Raw genomic sequence first — 16,246 nt, forward strand, 5'->3', positions numbered from 1 at the left:
ATTACATATGCAAAGACATGAACCTGAGAGACACTACTGAACCTAGTACAATCCTCAAAAGTCAGTGTTAATGAAAATGTACTGCTTGAGCTAAGGATGCAAAGAGGCATAAGTCACAGACCCTCCCCTCTAAGAAAGACACAGTAGTTACAGAGGTAGTCCCTGCACCCAGAACATAACCAACAAGATAGGAGATGCTAAGAGCCAACTGACTGGGGCCAGATGGCAGCCATGTTAGAGGAATTCAGCCAAGAGGACACAACTGAAGGATTTCACTCAGAGCAGAGGGGGGGGGATCCAAGCACATCCTTGAAGGAAAAGTAGGAAAAGCAAAGATAAATGAGGGCTTATCAAAAACACAGCTCCAAGGGGGAAGGTGTGCCTGGCAGAAGCTTCTGAATTTTCGCTGCAGAAATAAGAGGCTGAAAGGATGCACATACCTACCATATGGAGTAGAGGAACACAGTGAATTACTGTGGCTATAATAACAGTATGCCGTAATGCTGCAGCAATTAGCAGGCTGTAAAGTAGTCTCTCCTTCATTAATTTTATTTGCTCTTTATGACAGTCTTGAGTGTTATCTGAGAAGCGAATATCATTTCATACAACCAAGGATCCTGGGGCTCAAGGGTCAAGAAACTTGCCCAGGTCAATCAGCAAACCAGTTGTAGAACTGGTAGGAAACACATTGGTCTTGATATTCCTTATTCAGGAATTTCCCCACGAAGTGATGTTGCCTCCTGGGTCAGCCTTCCAGTACTGACTGTGTTGTTCTTGGCCCAAGGAAAGCATTTGAAGAGCAGAGTAATCCTGCAAAAAAAAATGGAAAGTCTCCTAAAAGCTACGTGAATCCAAAATTGGAATTGTGATAAACCCTCTCCAGCCTTTTGAATTGGTTTCATGAAAACTTCTGAGGATTTTGTAAGGTATTAAAGAATCTTCTTTGGCCTTCAGAGACATAGTAGGATCTTGTGGCCTTCTGCAGAACTCAGCTGGTTATCTTAAGGAAATAGGGGTTGAATGGAACTTGAAGGCACACAGAGACATTGGTAAGAAGTTGAGTATAAGAAATTACACCACAAAATGGTAAGCTAGCAGAAACTGATAATCGAAGCTCTGGGTCTGGCCTTACCATGGAGTCATGCACAGATGACCAGATCTTGGCATGTTTTGGAGCCGTTCTATTAAGAATCTGTGACTATGGCTAGCAACTGGAAGCAAATAGGAAGTCCAGCCTTGGGCTGAGTGTCTGATGCTTTAATATGTTGTTTCCTTGGATTTTCCTTTACTTAGCAAGCAGGTAACTTGCCAGATTCTCTGCTGGCTGAGTCTTTAAAGGTATATTTAAGGATAAAATGCTTTTGAGTCTAGTGTGATTCACTTGAGTTCTTGCTGTACAAAATGCTGCACTGGTTGCTATGGAAGAATACAAAAATATAAAAGACAGTCCCTGACCTTGAAGAAAATCCCATCTAATTTAGGAGACATGAGACATACAGAGTAAACATGATATGAGTGAGGCTGCAAATGGAATTTGTAAGCAGTTTCTCATCACTCAGTTTTCTGTTCAGATGCAACTTTTCAAAATCAGGCCCTCCCTGGCTCCCTTTTTTAAAACAATGGCCTCTCCCACCTCCATATCACCTTCTAGCCCTTTATCCTGATCTGTCATCTTCTGCCATTTATCATTGTCTGAAATTTAGATTTTCAGAATTTAATTAATTTATTAAATTAAATGTTTGCTTGTTTACTGTAGACATACTCAGGACATACTATCCACGAGGACGTGGAATTGGTCACGTCCTATGCTTTATTCCTAGCACCTGAAACAATGTTGAACACATAACAGTACTCATTAAATATTTGTTAAATGAATGAATAAAGTACACATTAATCGACTGAAAGTGGGCTAAGATAACTTGGATTAATGTAGTGTTTCCCACATTTGCCTTATAAGAATCACCTAAGCACCTGTTAAAAAAAAATTCTCTGGAGATTCTGACTCAGGAAGCCTGGGGTGGGGCCCAGGAATCTGTATTTTAAAGAAGCATCCCAGGTGGCTCTTTTTAATGGGGCAGTATCAGATACACAAGGTCAATGCAGGCATCGATGGTGGGTGGGAGAGAAAAATGAAGTGATAAGAGCCGGTTTCAGAGGTCAGTGGCTGCTCACTGGAATCATCTGGGGGAGATTTTAAAAGTACTGATGCACAGACTCGAGGTCAGTGAAATTAGAATCTCTGTGAGTGGGGCCCGGATTTGGGCCAGGTTTTAAAATTCCTCTGGTGATTCTAATGAGCAGCCAAGGCTGAAACTACCCTAAGGTCTGCGGAAATATTTTGTAAGTACTCCAACTACATTGCCAGTTGCGCTCCAGTGGCGTCCAGCTTCTGTGTCCCAAAGCTGCAATCCTTGATCTCCTGGTCTGGAAGGGACATGTGCAGGGACTCACATAGTAATGCGATTTATAGAGAACTATAGTACATTTCTGCTATTGTAAAAAAAAAAAAAAAAAAAGTCATTTAAAGCAACAACTGAATGTAATCTCTTATACTTCAGGGCCAGAGCAGAAAACAGCTACAAGAATATTCTGATGGTGAGAAAGCCAAGGCCCCCTAGGCATGGCCTAGATGGGCAGGAGAGAGTCATAGAGAGCCCAAATGCTCTGCTTCTCATACAGTGGGGAAAGCATAGGAGAATGCCGGCCTGGAGAAAGGTGATAGGTGCCCAGGAAAGAGAGCCAAGGGGAAGATGTGGAAAGAGTCCACAGAAGTAGCCCTCAGCCTGGCTGCATAGTATAATCACCTGGGGGAGCTGAAGGCATTACTGATGCCTGGACTCATCCTCAAAGATTCTGCTGTTATGGATACAGGTGTGTAGAGTGGGTGGGTCTGTGTGTGTGTGAGATGCACCAAGGTTATTAACCAGAGGTTTACAGAGGAAAAGGGAGCCTGGTGACTGACTCCTCATAATAACAACAGCTGTCATTTATTGAGCAGTCACTGCGTGCCAGCCGCTGGGATTCCCGCTTTACCAAGACCATCTCATTTAATCCTCACAGACGTCTTTTTTAGGAGGGAAGCACCTTGGTAGCTCCATTTACTGACACCGAATAAGACCTCAGGAGGGTCACAAGGTTCCAAAACGAGTGAGTGGTGGAGCCAGGTTGTCAATCCAGAGCTTGCACTCGGATCCACTGTCCTATACTGCTTCAACCCGGTGCAGGGTCTAAAGAACGACCTCGGGGAGAAATGCCCTGTGGTAGGGGTCACATCAGGTCAGTTTTAACTTGTTAACTGCACTGCGCTATCACTCCTTCCCCTTTACCACCAAGCCTTCAGGGAAGCCTGCTCTGCAACAGCTGGGGTGGGTGGTGCCTTGGGGAAAGGACCACGTAAGGTGAGATTAGCATGAGGCAGAGGGATGTGGGGGCGGTGACAGCACTAGTGGCTGAGAGCAATGCCCAGAAACCAAGCCGACCAGCTAGCTGATGGAGTTTCCTAGAAAAGCAGCTACAATGGAAGCGCGTAAGTCTGTTCTTAGGGCAATGTAGAGAAACAGGGGTTTCCTAAAGCGGGGAAGGTAGTGGACTTTGTCCTGTTTATTGACGGAGTGACTCAAGTCATTCTACTTGACTTCTACAGGAAAAAGGGGACAACCATTATAGAGACTAGGGCTCTCTGAGTTTGCATTACTACATATAAAATCATTTGTGGCACAGAGCTGAGCTCTTCCAAATCTGTCTACTCTCATTTATCCTGTTTCTTTTTTTTTTATTTGGCTAAGAACCAGCATTTTCTTAAACCTCTTCATTTCCATCACCAGCACTTCTTTGGGGGCCATTTTTACCCACAGCAACATGGTTTTTGCTTTGTTCTGTTTAATCATTTCACAACAGTTAATGTGTAGGCAATAATGCACTGAGAACAAAACATTTGTACTGAGATGAAGCTGTCGGGTGACTGTTGAGGCTCACCTACCAGCTGGGTACCCTGACTTACCACTTCCTTGCCTCCAGCTTTGAAGGATGTGACCCAGCTTCATATTTCAGCCACACTGCCATCGTCATTGAACTTCAAGGTGTCTTGTGAATAGCTAAAAACAGAAATGTTAACTGCTTTTATCTTTAGAAGTACCACTATCTACATTACAGCTTCAAATGTTTGCATCTACTCTTCCTACTTTAAAGTCCTTGGCAAAGTAGCCTAAATGAAAGAATATGAACTCACAAATATGCCCAAGGAATTTAGCAGTTAACTATGTAGTCAGGGTTTATCTAAGATAGAGGCAACTTGATTTGACATGGCCTCAAATTCTGTTCCTCCTATTTAGGTGATAAAAGAATTAGCGACATGAGAATATTATGATTGAGTTTAAGCAGAAACTTACCACATTTCTTGGCTATTACGTGTTTAAGAAAGGTATGTCCCTGGTTTCCTCCTGCAGAGTAGGCTTCCACAAAGTGATATAAGAAGAAACAGAAGATGAAGGAGTCCAAGAAACAAAGGTGGAGGTTATGTGCTATTAGTCCTCATAGTCTTGAGAATCCAAAAGGACTTAAAACCCAAGTCCTATGGGCACACGCATTCCTTTAACAGGGTAGTTTTCCGTGAACAGAGTTTGAGCAATATCTCAGATGAATAAGCTTTACTCATTCTTTATGCCTGGAACTCCCCAAGTTGAAAAAGAGGGAGCCTAAGAGTAGGTACCAATGTGTTCCTACTGAAACTCGCCCAATAAGGTTCCACATTCCATTTCCTACCAATGAGTATCTCTGTCCGCCCTTCCAGGCAAATACTTCTGGTTGACAGAGAGGAAATACATGGCACTTAATAGGATCAGTTCTGAAGCCAGAGTCCCAGGTTTGAATTCCAGATTTACCACTTGGTAGCTGTGTGACGCTGGGCCAAGTTACTTCATCCTGTATCTGTTTCCTCATCCGTAAAATGGGGGTAATAATTTTCCTACCTCATAGGGTATGGTGAAGATTAATTGAGGTAATACATTGCAAGTGCTTATAACAATGACTGGCGTATGTTAAATGCTCAATAAATATTAACTCTTACCCCAGCCACCCCTGCCCCACCCTGTCTTACACGTGTGGATTTTTTTACTGGCAGAGTCTGGAGTCCGTACAGCTGACTACTTTTCTGCACGAGAGCATGTACTTACTTTTCTCAGCCAATCAAGGTAACCCCACTTCCCTGGCTAGTGACTGATTTAGGAACAAGAAGACGATACGATTTTGGCTAACGAGATACCATTTCCTGGGTGGTGGTGAGGTTCAGGGAAAATTTCTTCCCAAAAGATTTGCACTGGAAGAAATGTTTCTTTCTTCTTCTAATGTTGCTGTTTCTGCACGTACACTATCTTGGCACTGTGAAGGGAGCTAGAAGAAAGATGGAAACAATAATGACACAGTTGAGTTGAAGAATTAACTAACCCAAGGTTCCTACCTCTGGACTTACTATATGAAATAATAAAGTTTCCATTTGAATAAAGTTTCATGTTATTGTACTTGAAAACACTCTAACCAATTAATAGTTCTTAAGTATCTGGTATGTTCAAGATATTTTACTGGAAACACAAAGTGTAAAACCCTAAACCTGACCTAAACAAGTTTTCCAGCTACTTGAGGGAGATAAGCCATGAAAAGAAAACTAGTAATATCAAGCAGTAAATACTAAGTGTTTGGCCTGAGAAAGCACACAGGAGGTCGTATATGAGGAGAGGACTCAGAGATGGACTGCGGGGAGAGGGAACGTTCCCTGTAGTGTAGACAAGCGTCGGGTACAGTAGGGACTGTGTCACCGTGCTAGGGCTGCCATAACAAAATTCTACAGACCGAGTGGCTTAAACAACAGAAAGTTATTTCTCACACTTCTGGAGGGTAGAAGTTCAAGATCAAAGAGTCAGCAGAGTTGATTTCGTTCTGAGGTCTCTCTCCTTTGTTTGCAGATGGCTGCCTTTTTGCTGTGTCCTTACATGGTCTTTTACCTGTAAACATGCATCCCTGGTGTCCCTTTTTTATGTCCAAAGTTTTTCATATGAGGGCACCAGTCTGACTACATCAGGACCCACCATAACTGGCTTGATTTAATTGAATCATCTCTTTAAAGGTCCTATCTCCCAATACAGTCACATTTGGAGATACTGGGGGGTTAGGACTTCAACATACGAGTTTTGAAAGGACACAACTCAACTTGTAAGAAGGATTTAAAAAGGAGTTTAAGAATGAGTCAAAGGTTAGAGATGACTGGGAGTTGAAGCTGGAGTTATGTCAGGACCAGAGAGGAGGGGCCTCAAATGTTGGGCCTGTATTTCACTCTTACAGCCACAGCAAGGAAGTAAAATATACTTTTAGGAAAAACAATTTGGCATGATGTGCTGCAAGTTTTTACAGGGGAAAGAACTGGGGTGAGAGAGATGGGATACGATTACTGTTGCACATAGTCTAGATTGAAGATGAAGTCAGGAGGGAAAGTAGAAGGCACTGAATAACAGAGAAATGGAGGAGAGGAGGACAAGATGCTTATCAGCAGTCAGACCAGGGGAGGCTTGTGCCATAATGTAAGTCTTAAAGTATTATTTTGTCATAATGGATTATGAGTCCTGGGACACTGGGGTTCCAGCTTTCTAATACTTAGGTGTACTTGCCTGGAAGGGAGAAGGCTTCTGTGCTGGGTATGGAGTATCCTGGAGATGCTCAAGCAGTTAGTTTCATAGAAATGATACAAGCATCAGAGAAAGTTGGATTATTAGATATTTTTGGAGGTCTCTTTTATGGCTTAGGGTCTGAAAGCTTCAGCATTTCATTTAGAACCCAGAAGAGGCAAAACGTCTATCCAACACCCCTAACTGTCCAGTCTTCTCACAGAGATGATCTGGGGTAAGGCAGATGTCTAGACCCCCAACCCTGATGCGAGGTTTAGTTCTTTGATTTGGTTCTGCTTTTGTTGTTTAGTTTGGGCAGTACTCAACATGCCTCTAGCAGGTGTTATGTCAGCTACCAGCTGGTATATTTAATGTCAAGTAGGCTTGGATAATTAAGTCTAAGAACTTGATCATTAAAACGAGAACTCAGAATTGCAAAATTTCTTGTTCTATAAACTTAGCATGCAAGGCTTTTGTAAGTTGTAATCACTAAACAAAATACCTGCTCTTAAATTATTCTTTTAAAAAAAAATTTTAAATTACAAAAGAAATGTGTGTGTGGCTTTAAGTTGACAGTGAACTGTAAAAGTATCCTTCTGCCTTCCCCAGTCCAACTCACTTAAGGACAGGCACTGCAAACAGATTTATTTGTAGCATTCCAGTCCTTTTACTTGACATCCTCTACCCCACACACATACTTATCCATACAAATACACATTTCATAGCTTAGAGTGGATATGCCATACATAATATAAAATATGTATATTTATATGGCTATATATATTATACATGCACCCAAAGACATATAATTTTTATTTAACACAACCAGGTCTGTATTAACCATTGTTTAACAATTTGCATTTTTTTTTCACTTACTTATATATACTGTTTCCCCTGTTAGTACATGTATTCCCAAATGGCCCATGTTTGAAACACCTCCTTAAGTAATAAAAGTCATATAGACCACCTCAGGTAGATTATTCAAAAATTTGGAAAACTGGATAGTCTAAGAAAATGATAATGGAATAATAAAATTCTCATCAGTTCTCAAATATTATAACACGTAGGGTCATTCTATCCTGAACATTTTCAATGGACTCTCAAAGAAAAATAAAACGATCTGTCTTTGCACTCTTATTAATAGGCAAACCTTTCCAAGTGCTTTCTTTACAGAAATTTAAAATTTTTATCTGAATAGAAAGAACACACATGGAGCACCAATTTCAAAAGCTGCCAAAAAGTACATGTACTTAGTCTTCTTTTGCCTTCAGTTCTCCAGTCCCATAATTTTTATCTTCACAGGCATCTGTTGACAAGTTTCTTATGTATCCTAAAGATATTTAAGATTCTGTACATTTAAAATAAGAAAATATCAAAAAGCAACACCAGGGGGGAGGATACAGCTCAGTGGTAGAGCGCGTGCTTAGCATGCATGAGATCCTGGGTTCAACCCCCAGTACCTCCTTTAAAGTAAATAAGTAAATAAATAAACCTAATTACCTCCCCCCCAAACAAAAATAAATAAAAAAATTTAAAAAGCAACACCATATCACTTCCTCTCTCCCCTCTCCAAATTTGAGCACTGGCTAGAGTGATTTTTATTGCAATTTTGACTTCTCTACCCAAGTGAGAGAGAAGGGACAGAATTAGACCACAAAGTTTAAAAGTGTATTTGGGAGCCTGGGGTGAAGAAGGATAAGAATAAGATGGCTATTAAAGGATTAAGACAGACCCTTATAAACAAAGCTCATAGTAACTTATAAAGCTCTTGAATGTAACCCTTTAAAAAAAATCATCATGATAATGTAGCAAAAATCAAAGGTGAAATATATCCTATTTAAAATAATCAGTCCCCATATCAACATTTAATTCATTTTTTGTTCTAAGACTTAGCATAGATACAATTCTACCCACACTAAATTTTATGAAACTTAAAAAAAAAACCTCTTTCATAACTCTACATTTTGATTTCAAGATAAATTTCAAAGTAAATAGGGGAAGGTACTGGGACTTAAAAATTCTTTTTAAAGTAGGTTCACTTTACCAGGGACTTTTCAGGACCAATTATCACTCTTATTTGGAACTAGCGTAATTTATGCAAAGGTAGAGGTGTTGATTTAAAGATGAGCTTTAATTTTACGTTAGTAAAAAGAAAGCCAGAGCATCAATACAGCTTATGTCAAAAATGCCTTTATTTCAATGACAAAAAGTATTAATCTTACTACAATAGTTGGAGAGTTATATTTTTTCTTACAACAGTAAACACACATCTTAAGTAGCAACTCTTAAAGTGTGTGTTAGGCCCACCAGCCCACACAAGACAAAATATGAACATTGGTTAGTAATATGAAAAAATACCTAATAACACTATTAAGAAAACAAGGCTTCAGAATGTTAACTCTTCACATTCCACATAAAACTTCCAGTGCTCATCCATTATATGACATGGGAGAAATTCTTGTTCGCTGACTAACAGTATTTCATTTATTTGAAGGTAATGTGGGATACTTTGCATTGACTCTCCGGACATTCCTGTTTAAAGAAGTATCAACAAATTAAAAACTGCCTTTGAAAAAATACGATTTAAATTTACTTATTACAAACCTGTGAACGAAAAACACTGCAAACCATATCAGTAAACAAAGAATGCTGAAACCATCAAGTCATCAGTGGCTGCTGCCACCCCCCCAGTGAAGACAAGCCGGCAGCCCAGCCTCTGCAGCCACTCACGATCGTGCACTCTGAGCAGACTCAGAATAAGAAAGGACAGGCTACTGGCCCTACATAGCTAGATGCTTGTCAAAGGGATGAATTCAATGAGCCCAAATGTTTGCCTCCTCCCATATACAGAAAAGCACTAAATTCTTTAACTTGAGATGCCTGCTTTTCTTTAGATAACAAGTAATCTTTTATTGTTCCAACTACCTGGTCTTTGTTGTAAAGCTCCTCTATATCCTAGCTCTTCAGAGCAGCCCCTCAGAGCGATCTGAAAGGCTGTCATCCCCGCCAAATAAAACATAACTCTCAACTTTTAGGCTGCACATTTATTTCAGTCGACAAACCCTAGACCCTAGTCAAGTCTGTGAGCACGTGTAACAGGTTTCCAACCAGCTCATTCTTCACTCACTCCATTTTCTATACCCATGAAAAGGCTATACACCAGCACTGACCAATCTTGGGAGAAAAAAGTGTTTGCAGTCTAAAACACTAAGGCAAGAAAAGGATAACTGATGCTTCTGAAGGTAGTTATGAAAGGGAGCAGGACCCTGTCAGCCCCCCACCCCACCCCCACCTCTTATTTATAGAAAAGCTGAAGCCTCCCAGGCTTCCATAAGTCTTACAAGAGCAGGCTCAAGCAGTTGATTAGGACAAGCCCGCAGGCACTGGGGAATGGAGACAACTCTCACCACCTATCTCAACGATTAACTGAGATTACTCCCCCATTCCCTTGAGAACTTCCAGGGCTGAACAGAATCTTTGGAGATTGGGGGGGGGGGTATGCTGGATCCACCAGATTGCAGCCATTCTGGTTAAAAGCAACTTTCCTTCTTGTTACCAAGGTTGTTGCCCCCAGGATCTTGCCCCTCCCTTGACTAGAAACCAATTACTCTTAATCTAAGTCTCAGGAGGCAGCTGCAGAGAAGGGACAAGAACAGGTTAGAACCCATGGAGCCAAAGATGGTGGAGGATTTGACTTCCAGTGGACCTTGAGCCTCATTATACACTCACTGTAATGTATTAGCATGCTAAATGATACACCCACCAGCACCATGACAGTTGACGACTACTGCGACAACTACCGGAAGAGCCCATACAAGGACTGAAAAGCCCGTACAAGGACTGACTGGCTCCATCACACCTGGAAGGAGGAATGATGGCAGAAGCCTTCCAATCCACATGGCTGGACCCAGGCCAGAGCCATCCTACTGGCCGTCTTGGCTGATGGCTCCCTGCTTGAGCGCCTTTTCTTCCATTTCCCCTTCTGAGCAATAAAGTGGCTGTTCACTGCATCCCTCTGCCTCTGCTGTGCAAATTCTTTCACAGCCAGTGACAAGGACCCACACTTTGGTGGGCTCCTTAATTTAGGGGTCCCTCCATCTGCTGACAGTTACACAAAGCCTCCCTGGGTCTCAATTTCCAGCAAGTTGAGAATAAAACAGTTGTGAAGATTAAATGAGATACTTCATGTGAAATGCTTGGTTACCGCCTAATACAGAGCAAACAATAAATATCAGCTGCTATTATCATCATTATTCAGTACTGAAAAGAGTGTTAGGCTGGAAGACGATCAATTTTCTAGGACATACAAACTTGGTTGCGATCTCAAGCAAGTTTAATGGCTTCTCTAGACTTCTATCTGCTCTGAGAGGTGAGAGAGCTGATGATCAACAGGGTCCCTTTTAGCTCTGCCAGTCCAAGAACTGATGATTCTAAAACTGGCTTCTTTAAGCTCCCTGACAGTCTTAGAGACTTCTTTTTTGGAGAAGTCTATATAAGCTATACATCATTCAGCTAACTGAATCTTATTCCACGGATAGCACCAATATACTGTATGTGTGACCTCGGCCAGGCAGTTTCAGTTATACTATATAGCCCAAGAGCTTTCTTTGTTCATAACTCTAAGCAGTGCAAGTACGTTTACATAATTCTGTATCTGCATGGATATCTTGTGTTTCTGATGCCCAGTATCCATTTATTCTTTTAATGGTGATTCCACCCTAATGTGCCTCTGGAGGACCATCCCTCTCCCCAACACCTGGCCCATATACTTCTGGTGTTATTGTTCTCAGCTGTGTGGCTGAACCACTCTGACTCCATTTTGTCAGCTCCATCTTAGGCCTGCAGTCCTACCTTCTCCTCTTTATGCATGAGTGAACTTCAGCCTACTCACAAGGAATGCGCCCTAGCCAGATCCCTAACAACTTTTACCCTTGCCTTCATCTGATATGACAACTGGAAGAATGCCTTTTGCTGATGCAGATTATTTAATGGTCTTGAGACCCCTGGGGAAGGGCAGGGAGGAAAACAATGCAGACCAACCGTGCTCCTCCCTCATGGTCAGATTCTATTTTTAGCTTTGATCCCTTTAAGTCCCCTTGTACCCCTCTAGAAGGCACAGAGTGCAGCTGTGAATGTCTCTGCCTGATCCTTCCTGCCTGTATGTAAGTTACCCACGGTAAACTTCATAGCTGCACTTTATGGAGTTTCCTGCTTTGTTTTTTGGTCTTAAAGTTCCTTCTCAGTTTGGGGGATATTATTTAGTATCTCTGCCTTCCAATATCAAACTCCTTATTTGTTTAGATATAAGCCAATCAGTAAACAGGCATTGATTCAGGGTAAGACCATGACCCATTCAGAGTGAAGTGAGATACAATGAGATCTTTGTTACACATTCTAGGAAAGAGTCACATCCAAATTCTCCCCCACCTCTGGACTTGGATCTGGAAGCATGTAGCACTGGGGTGATGAGAGCAGAGGCCGCTAGGATGTAGCTGGGAAACTGAAAGCAAGAGAAACTGTGTGCTCAGCCATGCTGTTTGAACCCCGGCTTAAGCCTGAAGACCTACTCCTTGTCTTTCATGTACGTGAGTCAACAATGCATGTGACTTCTGGGCTGGGGTTGGGGGGGTGCGGTTTAAGCCAGTCCAATTTGAGTTTTAAACTGTTATCTACAACCCAAAGAATTTTACCTTTCTTACATATGGTCCATATGTAAACACAAACATTCCCTAATTAGTAGCTTTGTTTTGTAGACTATCAGAAACAAGGCATGCCACAAAAGTTGGAAGCGGAAAGCATTCTCTCAGGAAAAACCCATGGAAATAAGGTTTTAAATATTAATTTAAATTCATTTTGCTAATTTTGGCTTAGTTTCATCAGAGCAAGGACGGAGCTGTACGCACGCGCATGCGCGCGCACACACACACACACACACACACACACACACACACACACAAACCTACTCTTTCAACGAGTGGGTCCTGCCTCAAAAGTCACAGACCTAAATATTCCTCAAAAGTTGTATGCCTCAAAAGTCACAGACCTCTAAGAGATGGCCAGGGACACCTGATGAGCTTCATCTTATTTGTAACCAGAAATTATTACCGTGGTGCTCACATAGAGAAGGTCACCAAGAAACTGCAGATGGTAAGCAGAAGCTCCAGAGGAAGCAAATTGCCCATCTTCCCAACTGACACAGTGGAAACAGTGGCCCAAACTTGGGATGCTTAAGATGATATAACAAAATTGTCTGAAAACAACATTTTCAGATGGACATTTGTTAATCGAGTAACTCCTAGAAGTGGAGTTTTTAATAAAGCAATGCTAATGCTAAACCTTTCTTTCCTGTTGCCTTACCATTCCCGTCACTGACCTTTGTCAAATGAGAAAATACCACAAATGTGAAAGCTTTCTGTAAAATTGTAAAGTGTTACTCAATATTGCTTTGTACTCCAAACTAGTTTTGCTTGTAGATGAATCTGGGCTTTCTCCCTTAAAGGCTATAATAAACTAAGAAAAAGGGACCATTTTAGGCTCACCTCCTTTTTTTTTTTTTCCCCTTCTTCTTGTAACAGGGCTGACTTCATCATTAAAGCCAGAAGGGTGTGATGGTTTTGATTTATAACTTTCTCAACATGTTACTCATGATATATCCACATGATATATATTGACTGATATTCTACCTAGTGGCCATTGACATGGCTTCTCTTTCAAAGGGACAGAGGTCATGACAGCCAATATCCCATCCCCATACGCACTCAGGTTCACTGTCAGCATAATACACTTCCAAATTCCCTACAATTACAGGACTTTAGGAAAACTGCAAGTGGCTCCTCAGTAAGAGAAAGTGCCACTTCCTGGGTAAACCCATGGACGTGAAGTCTGGGAACATAAATATCATACTACAAAACATAGTATTATGACTATCTCCTAGTTTCTCACAGAATAGCTTCTTTTCCATAATGATCAGACTGGAAGAAAAAAAAGAACGTTTTTACAAAACACCTGTTTTCATCTCCTTTATCTCCCATCTTCTGCTGCCTTTTCCTTTTCTGCCACCTCTTCTGTACTAGGTATCTCTCAACTCCATCCTGCACTGCATTCCCACCCATTTCATTCCAGTCAGTGCTGCCAGGACCTGGCACCTCTGGCTGACCACTACTTCTAGCTTCCAAATTTCTTTGTTGTTATCCACAATTCCCAATATACTGGGATGAGGTGGGCAACAAATCAAAAAACATATACATACAGAAAACTGTGCTAAACAGGATAATCCCCATAAAAGGAAATCTAAGAATACAGCAAACTGATTACAAATTTATGATCCCAGTTTGAATTGTGTAAATTAACTATACAATTGTTAGGTTATCTTATTACATAAAAGTACGAGCTTCAAAATTATTTGGATCATTCCAGGCAAGTAACATCCAGCAAAGTTAAAGCCAAAGAACTTCACTAACTTTTCTTCCTTTTTCAAAGTTGAGCAGACCTTTTCTCCATATCTACACATATCTCTACCTGAAAGCATGAGTGCCAGTATGTAATATTTTTAAAACTCTTTACTTTTTCTTTTCTTAGAAAATGAAACATATATGCAGTGTATTACATCTACCTTAAATAAGTGAAAAATATATTGTGGGTTGTATCAGCAGTCTTTTGAGAAATAAAGAATAATCTTACTACTGTAGCTGAGGACACAGTTCTAGAACTGAGATTCTCTTCTGTGGGCCCTCGTCTGGGCTCACTCTGCATGTCTCCTGGCGTTAGGGCTTTTTGAGTTTTTAGTCTTTTAGTCTCTTACCTTTGTATGTACTCTGAATGTGGCCTGCAGGTGTGGTCTTCCTGTAACCCTCTCCCTGCCCTATCTCCCCTCCTGCACAGGTAACCAGTGCTAACAACCCAGGATATAGTATATCCTTCTATAATTTGTTTCTGTGTTTTAATAACAATATCCTACATCTGCCCATCACTTTTCAGTACTTGAATCCTTGTACAACCATGTCAGAAAAGAAAAGGAAAGAGTTCAAGTAGTTAGGAAACTGAGACTTAGATTTTATTTTTTTGATTTAATAATTCATTTATGGGGCTCAATATACTTACTTAATATTAACTTAACAGGCTGCACAAAATAGGCACTTAAAAATAAAAGAGGAGTGAACAAAAGTTTCCCCCACCAATCTGGTCTATACTCTCACTGCATACCTTACTACTCCCACCAAGCCCTGGGCCAGTGAGGAGAGATGGGCACAGATAAAGGGACTGTGGGAAGGACACACTTAAAAGATCTGCTCCCAGACTGGAAGCTCCCGAACATTGGAGCCTTGCTTCTCCTCTAGCCTTGACTGTCATGGAGGTCGGGAGTTGAGAGGGAATGAAGCAGCAAGATTCAAACATTGCATGTACAACGTTTAAACTGACTTTACAGGAAATGATTTTACTTTGGGTCCATTAGTAATTGTTACTGTTCCATGGAAAGATCTTAGAAAAACTAAGCGGCTGTGATCTGTAGCAATATGAACTGACAGGTACATCACTGTAACACAGCAGGAGCAAATACACACATACAGTCTTCAGCAGTCTGACAATATCTACTGTTCATTCTTCCCAGTCCTCACTGTGGGGAGCATTAAGTGGAATAGTGCTCAGAAGTCTAGCTTTGCTTAAGGTGCCAGACACCTCCTGGCTCTGGAGTCTCAAGGAAACAAGGACAAAGAGGAGGATTTAAAAAGAAGTTCTATCACTGAAAAGATTTTTGTGAATGAGGAAAGGAGAAATTAGAACCCTGAGAGATAGTAAATCTGTTATTTGGTCAAAGAGTTATCATATTTGTGATGGTAACCAAGGACACCTACTCGTAGCTTTGTGATAAAGAATTTTTCCATCAGGACTATGAAAACCACCAACTCATCCCACTGCTGGGTAGGAGCCCTTCTCCCTTTAACTTCCACTTTTACTTGAGGTAGATTTCCCACGCAAAGTCAGTGGCTTTTGAGATCTGTAAATAGAACTTCTAAACAGCAGCACATTTAGAAGCCCAGTACAACTAGGAAGATAGCTATTTAACCAGATGTTAGTCTCTTCTTGTCGTCCCTAATCCCCAACAGGAAATGCACAGCTTAGGAACCACTCTGCTCGTAGACAAGGTAGGGAGAAATAAATCTCCCTCAAGTAACATCATCAAATATTAGATATCCTGCGCAAGTCTGCTGAAACTGAATTGTTAGATTCATTACTAGGCAAAATGATGGGCTCAGGAAACTATCCACATCATCTGGCTGCCCAAATGGGCACTTCAAAATGACAAACTAATTGGTTAGGTTAAAAATAATTTTAACTTTTACTGTTCTTTTTCCTGTTTTTTTTTTAAATTATCTTAATATATCAAAAGCAAAAACAATCAGATTCATTATTTTAACTGATGGTTCACTTCTGACACATCTCTTACCCATTTTACTTCTCTGGTTCTCAGTTTCATCATATGTAAAACAGGCCCAAGGCAAGCTCATATATTAGGTTTACTTCTAACTTTAAATGACTGAACTCAGACTTCTAGAACTTATGCTTGCAAACTAAGCATTCTACACTTCATTAAG

The 16,246-nt window shown here is 40.9% G+C and overlaps 1 protein-coding gene and 2 long non-coding RNA genes across 3 annotated transcripts in view; 1 reads left to right on the forward strand and 2 right to left on the reverse strand.

Moving 5' to 3' along the window:
- Window positions 1–563: 563 nt before the first annotated feature.
- LOC123615125 (uncharacterized) lies at window positions 564–4,868 on the reverse strand. The gene is made up of 3 exons (XR_006722686.2): window positions 4,389–4,868; window positions 4,001–4,094; window positions 564–810 (listed from the first exon to the last, which is right to left on the reverse strand). It is a non-coding gene; the product is annotated as an uncharacterized LOC123615125 (long non-coding RNA).
- LOC141576447 (uncharacterized) lies at window positions 3,449–10,827 on the forward strand. Its single transcript, XR_012504858.1, has 3 exons — window positions 3,449–3,526; window positions 5,120–5,189; window positions 9,148–10,827. It is a non-coding gene; the product is annotated as an uncharacterized LOC141576447 (long non-coding RNA).
- ANKRD31 (ankyrin repeat domain 31) overlaps window positions 7,738–16,246 on the reverse strand; it is a 110,886-nt gene continuing 102,377 nt past the window's right edge. The window contains exon 25 of the mRNA XM_074359886.1: window positions 7,738–9,185. Within this exon, the coding sequence (XP_074215987.1) occupies window positions 9,040–9,185 (146 nt within the window). The 3' untranslated portion in view covers window positions 7,738–9,039. The remainder of the gene's footprint in view (window positions 9,186–16,246) is intronic.

The sequence above is a fragment of the Camelus bactrianus genome, chromosome 3, assembly GCF_048773025.1.
Source record: "Camelus bactrianus isolate YW-2024 breed Bactrian camel chromosome 3, ASM4877302v1, whole genome shotgun sequence".
Taxonomy (NCBI): domain Eukaryota; kingdom Metazoa; phylum Chordata; class Mammalia; order Artiodactyla; family Camelidae; genus Camelus; species Camelus bactrianus.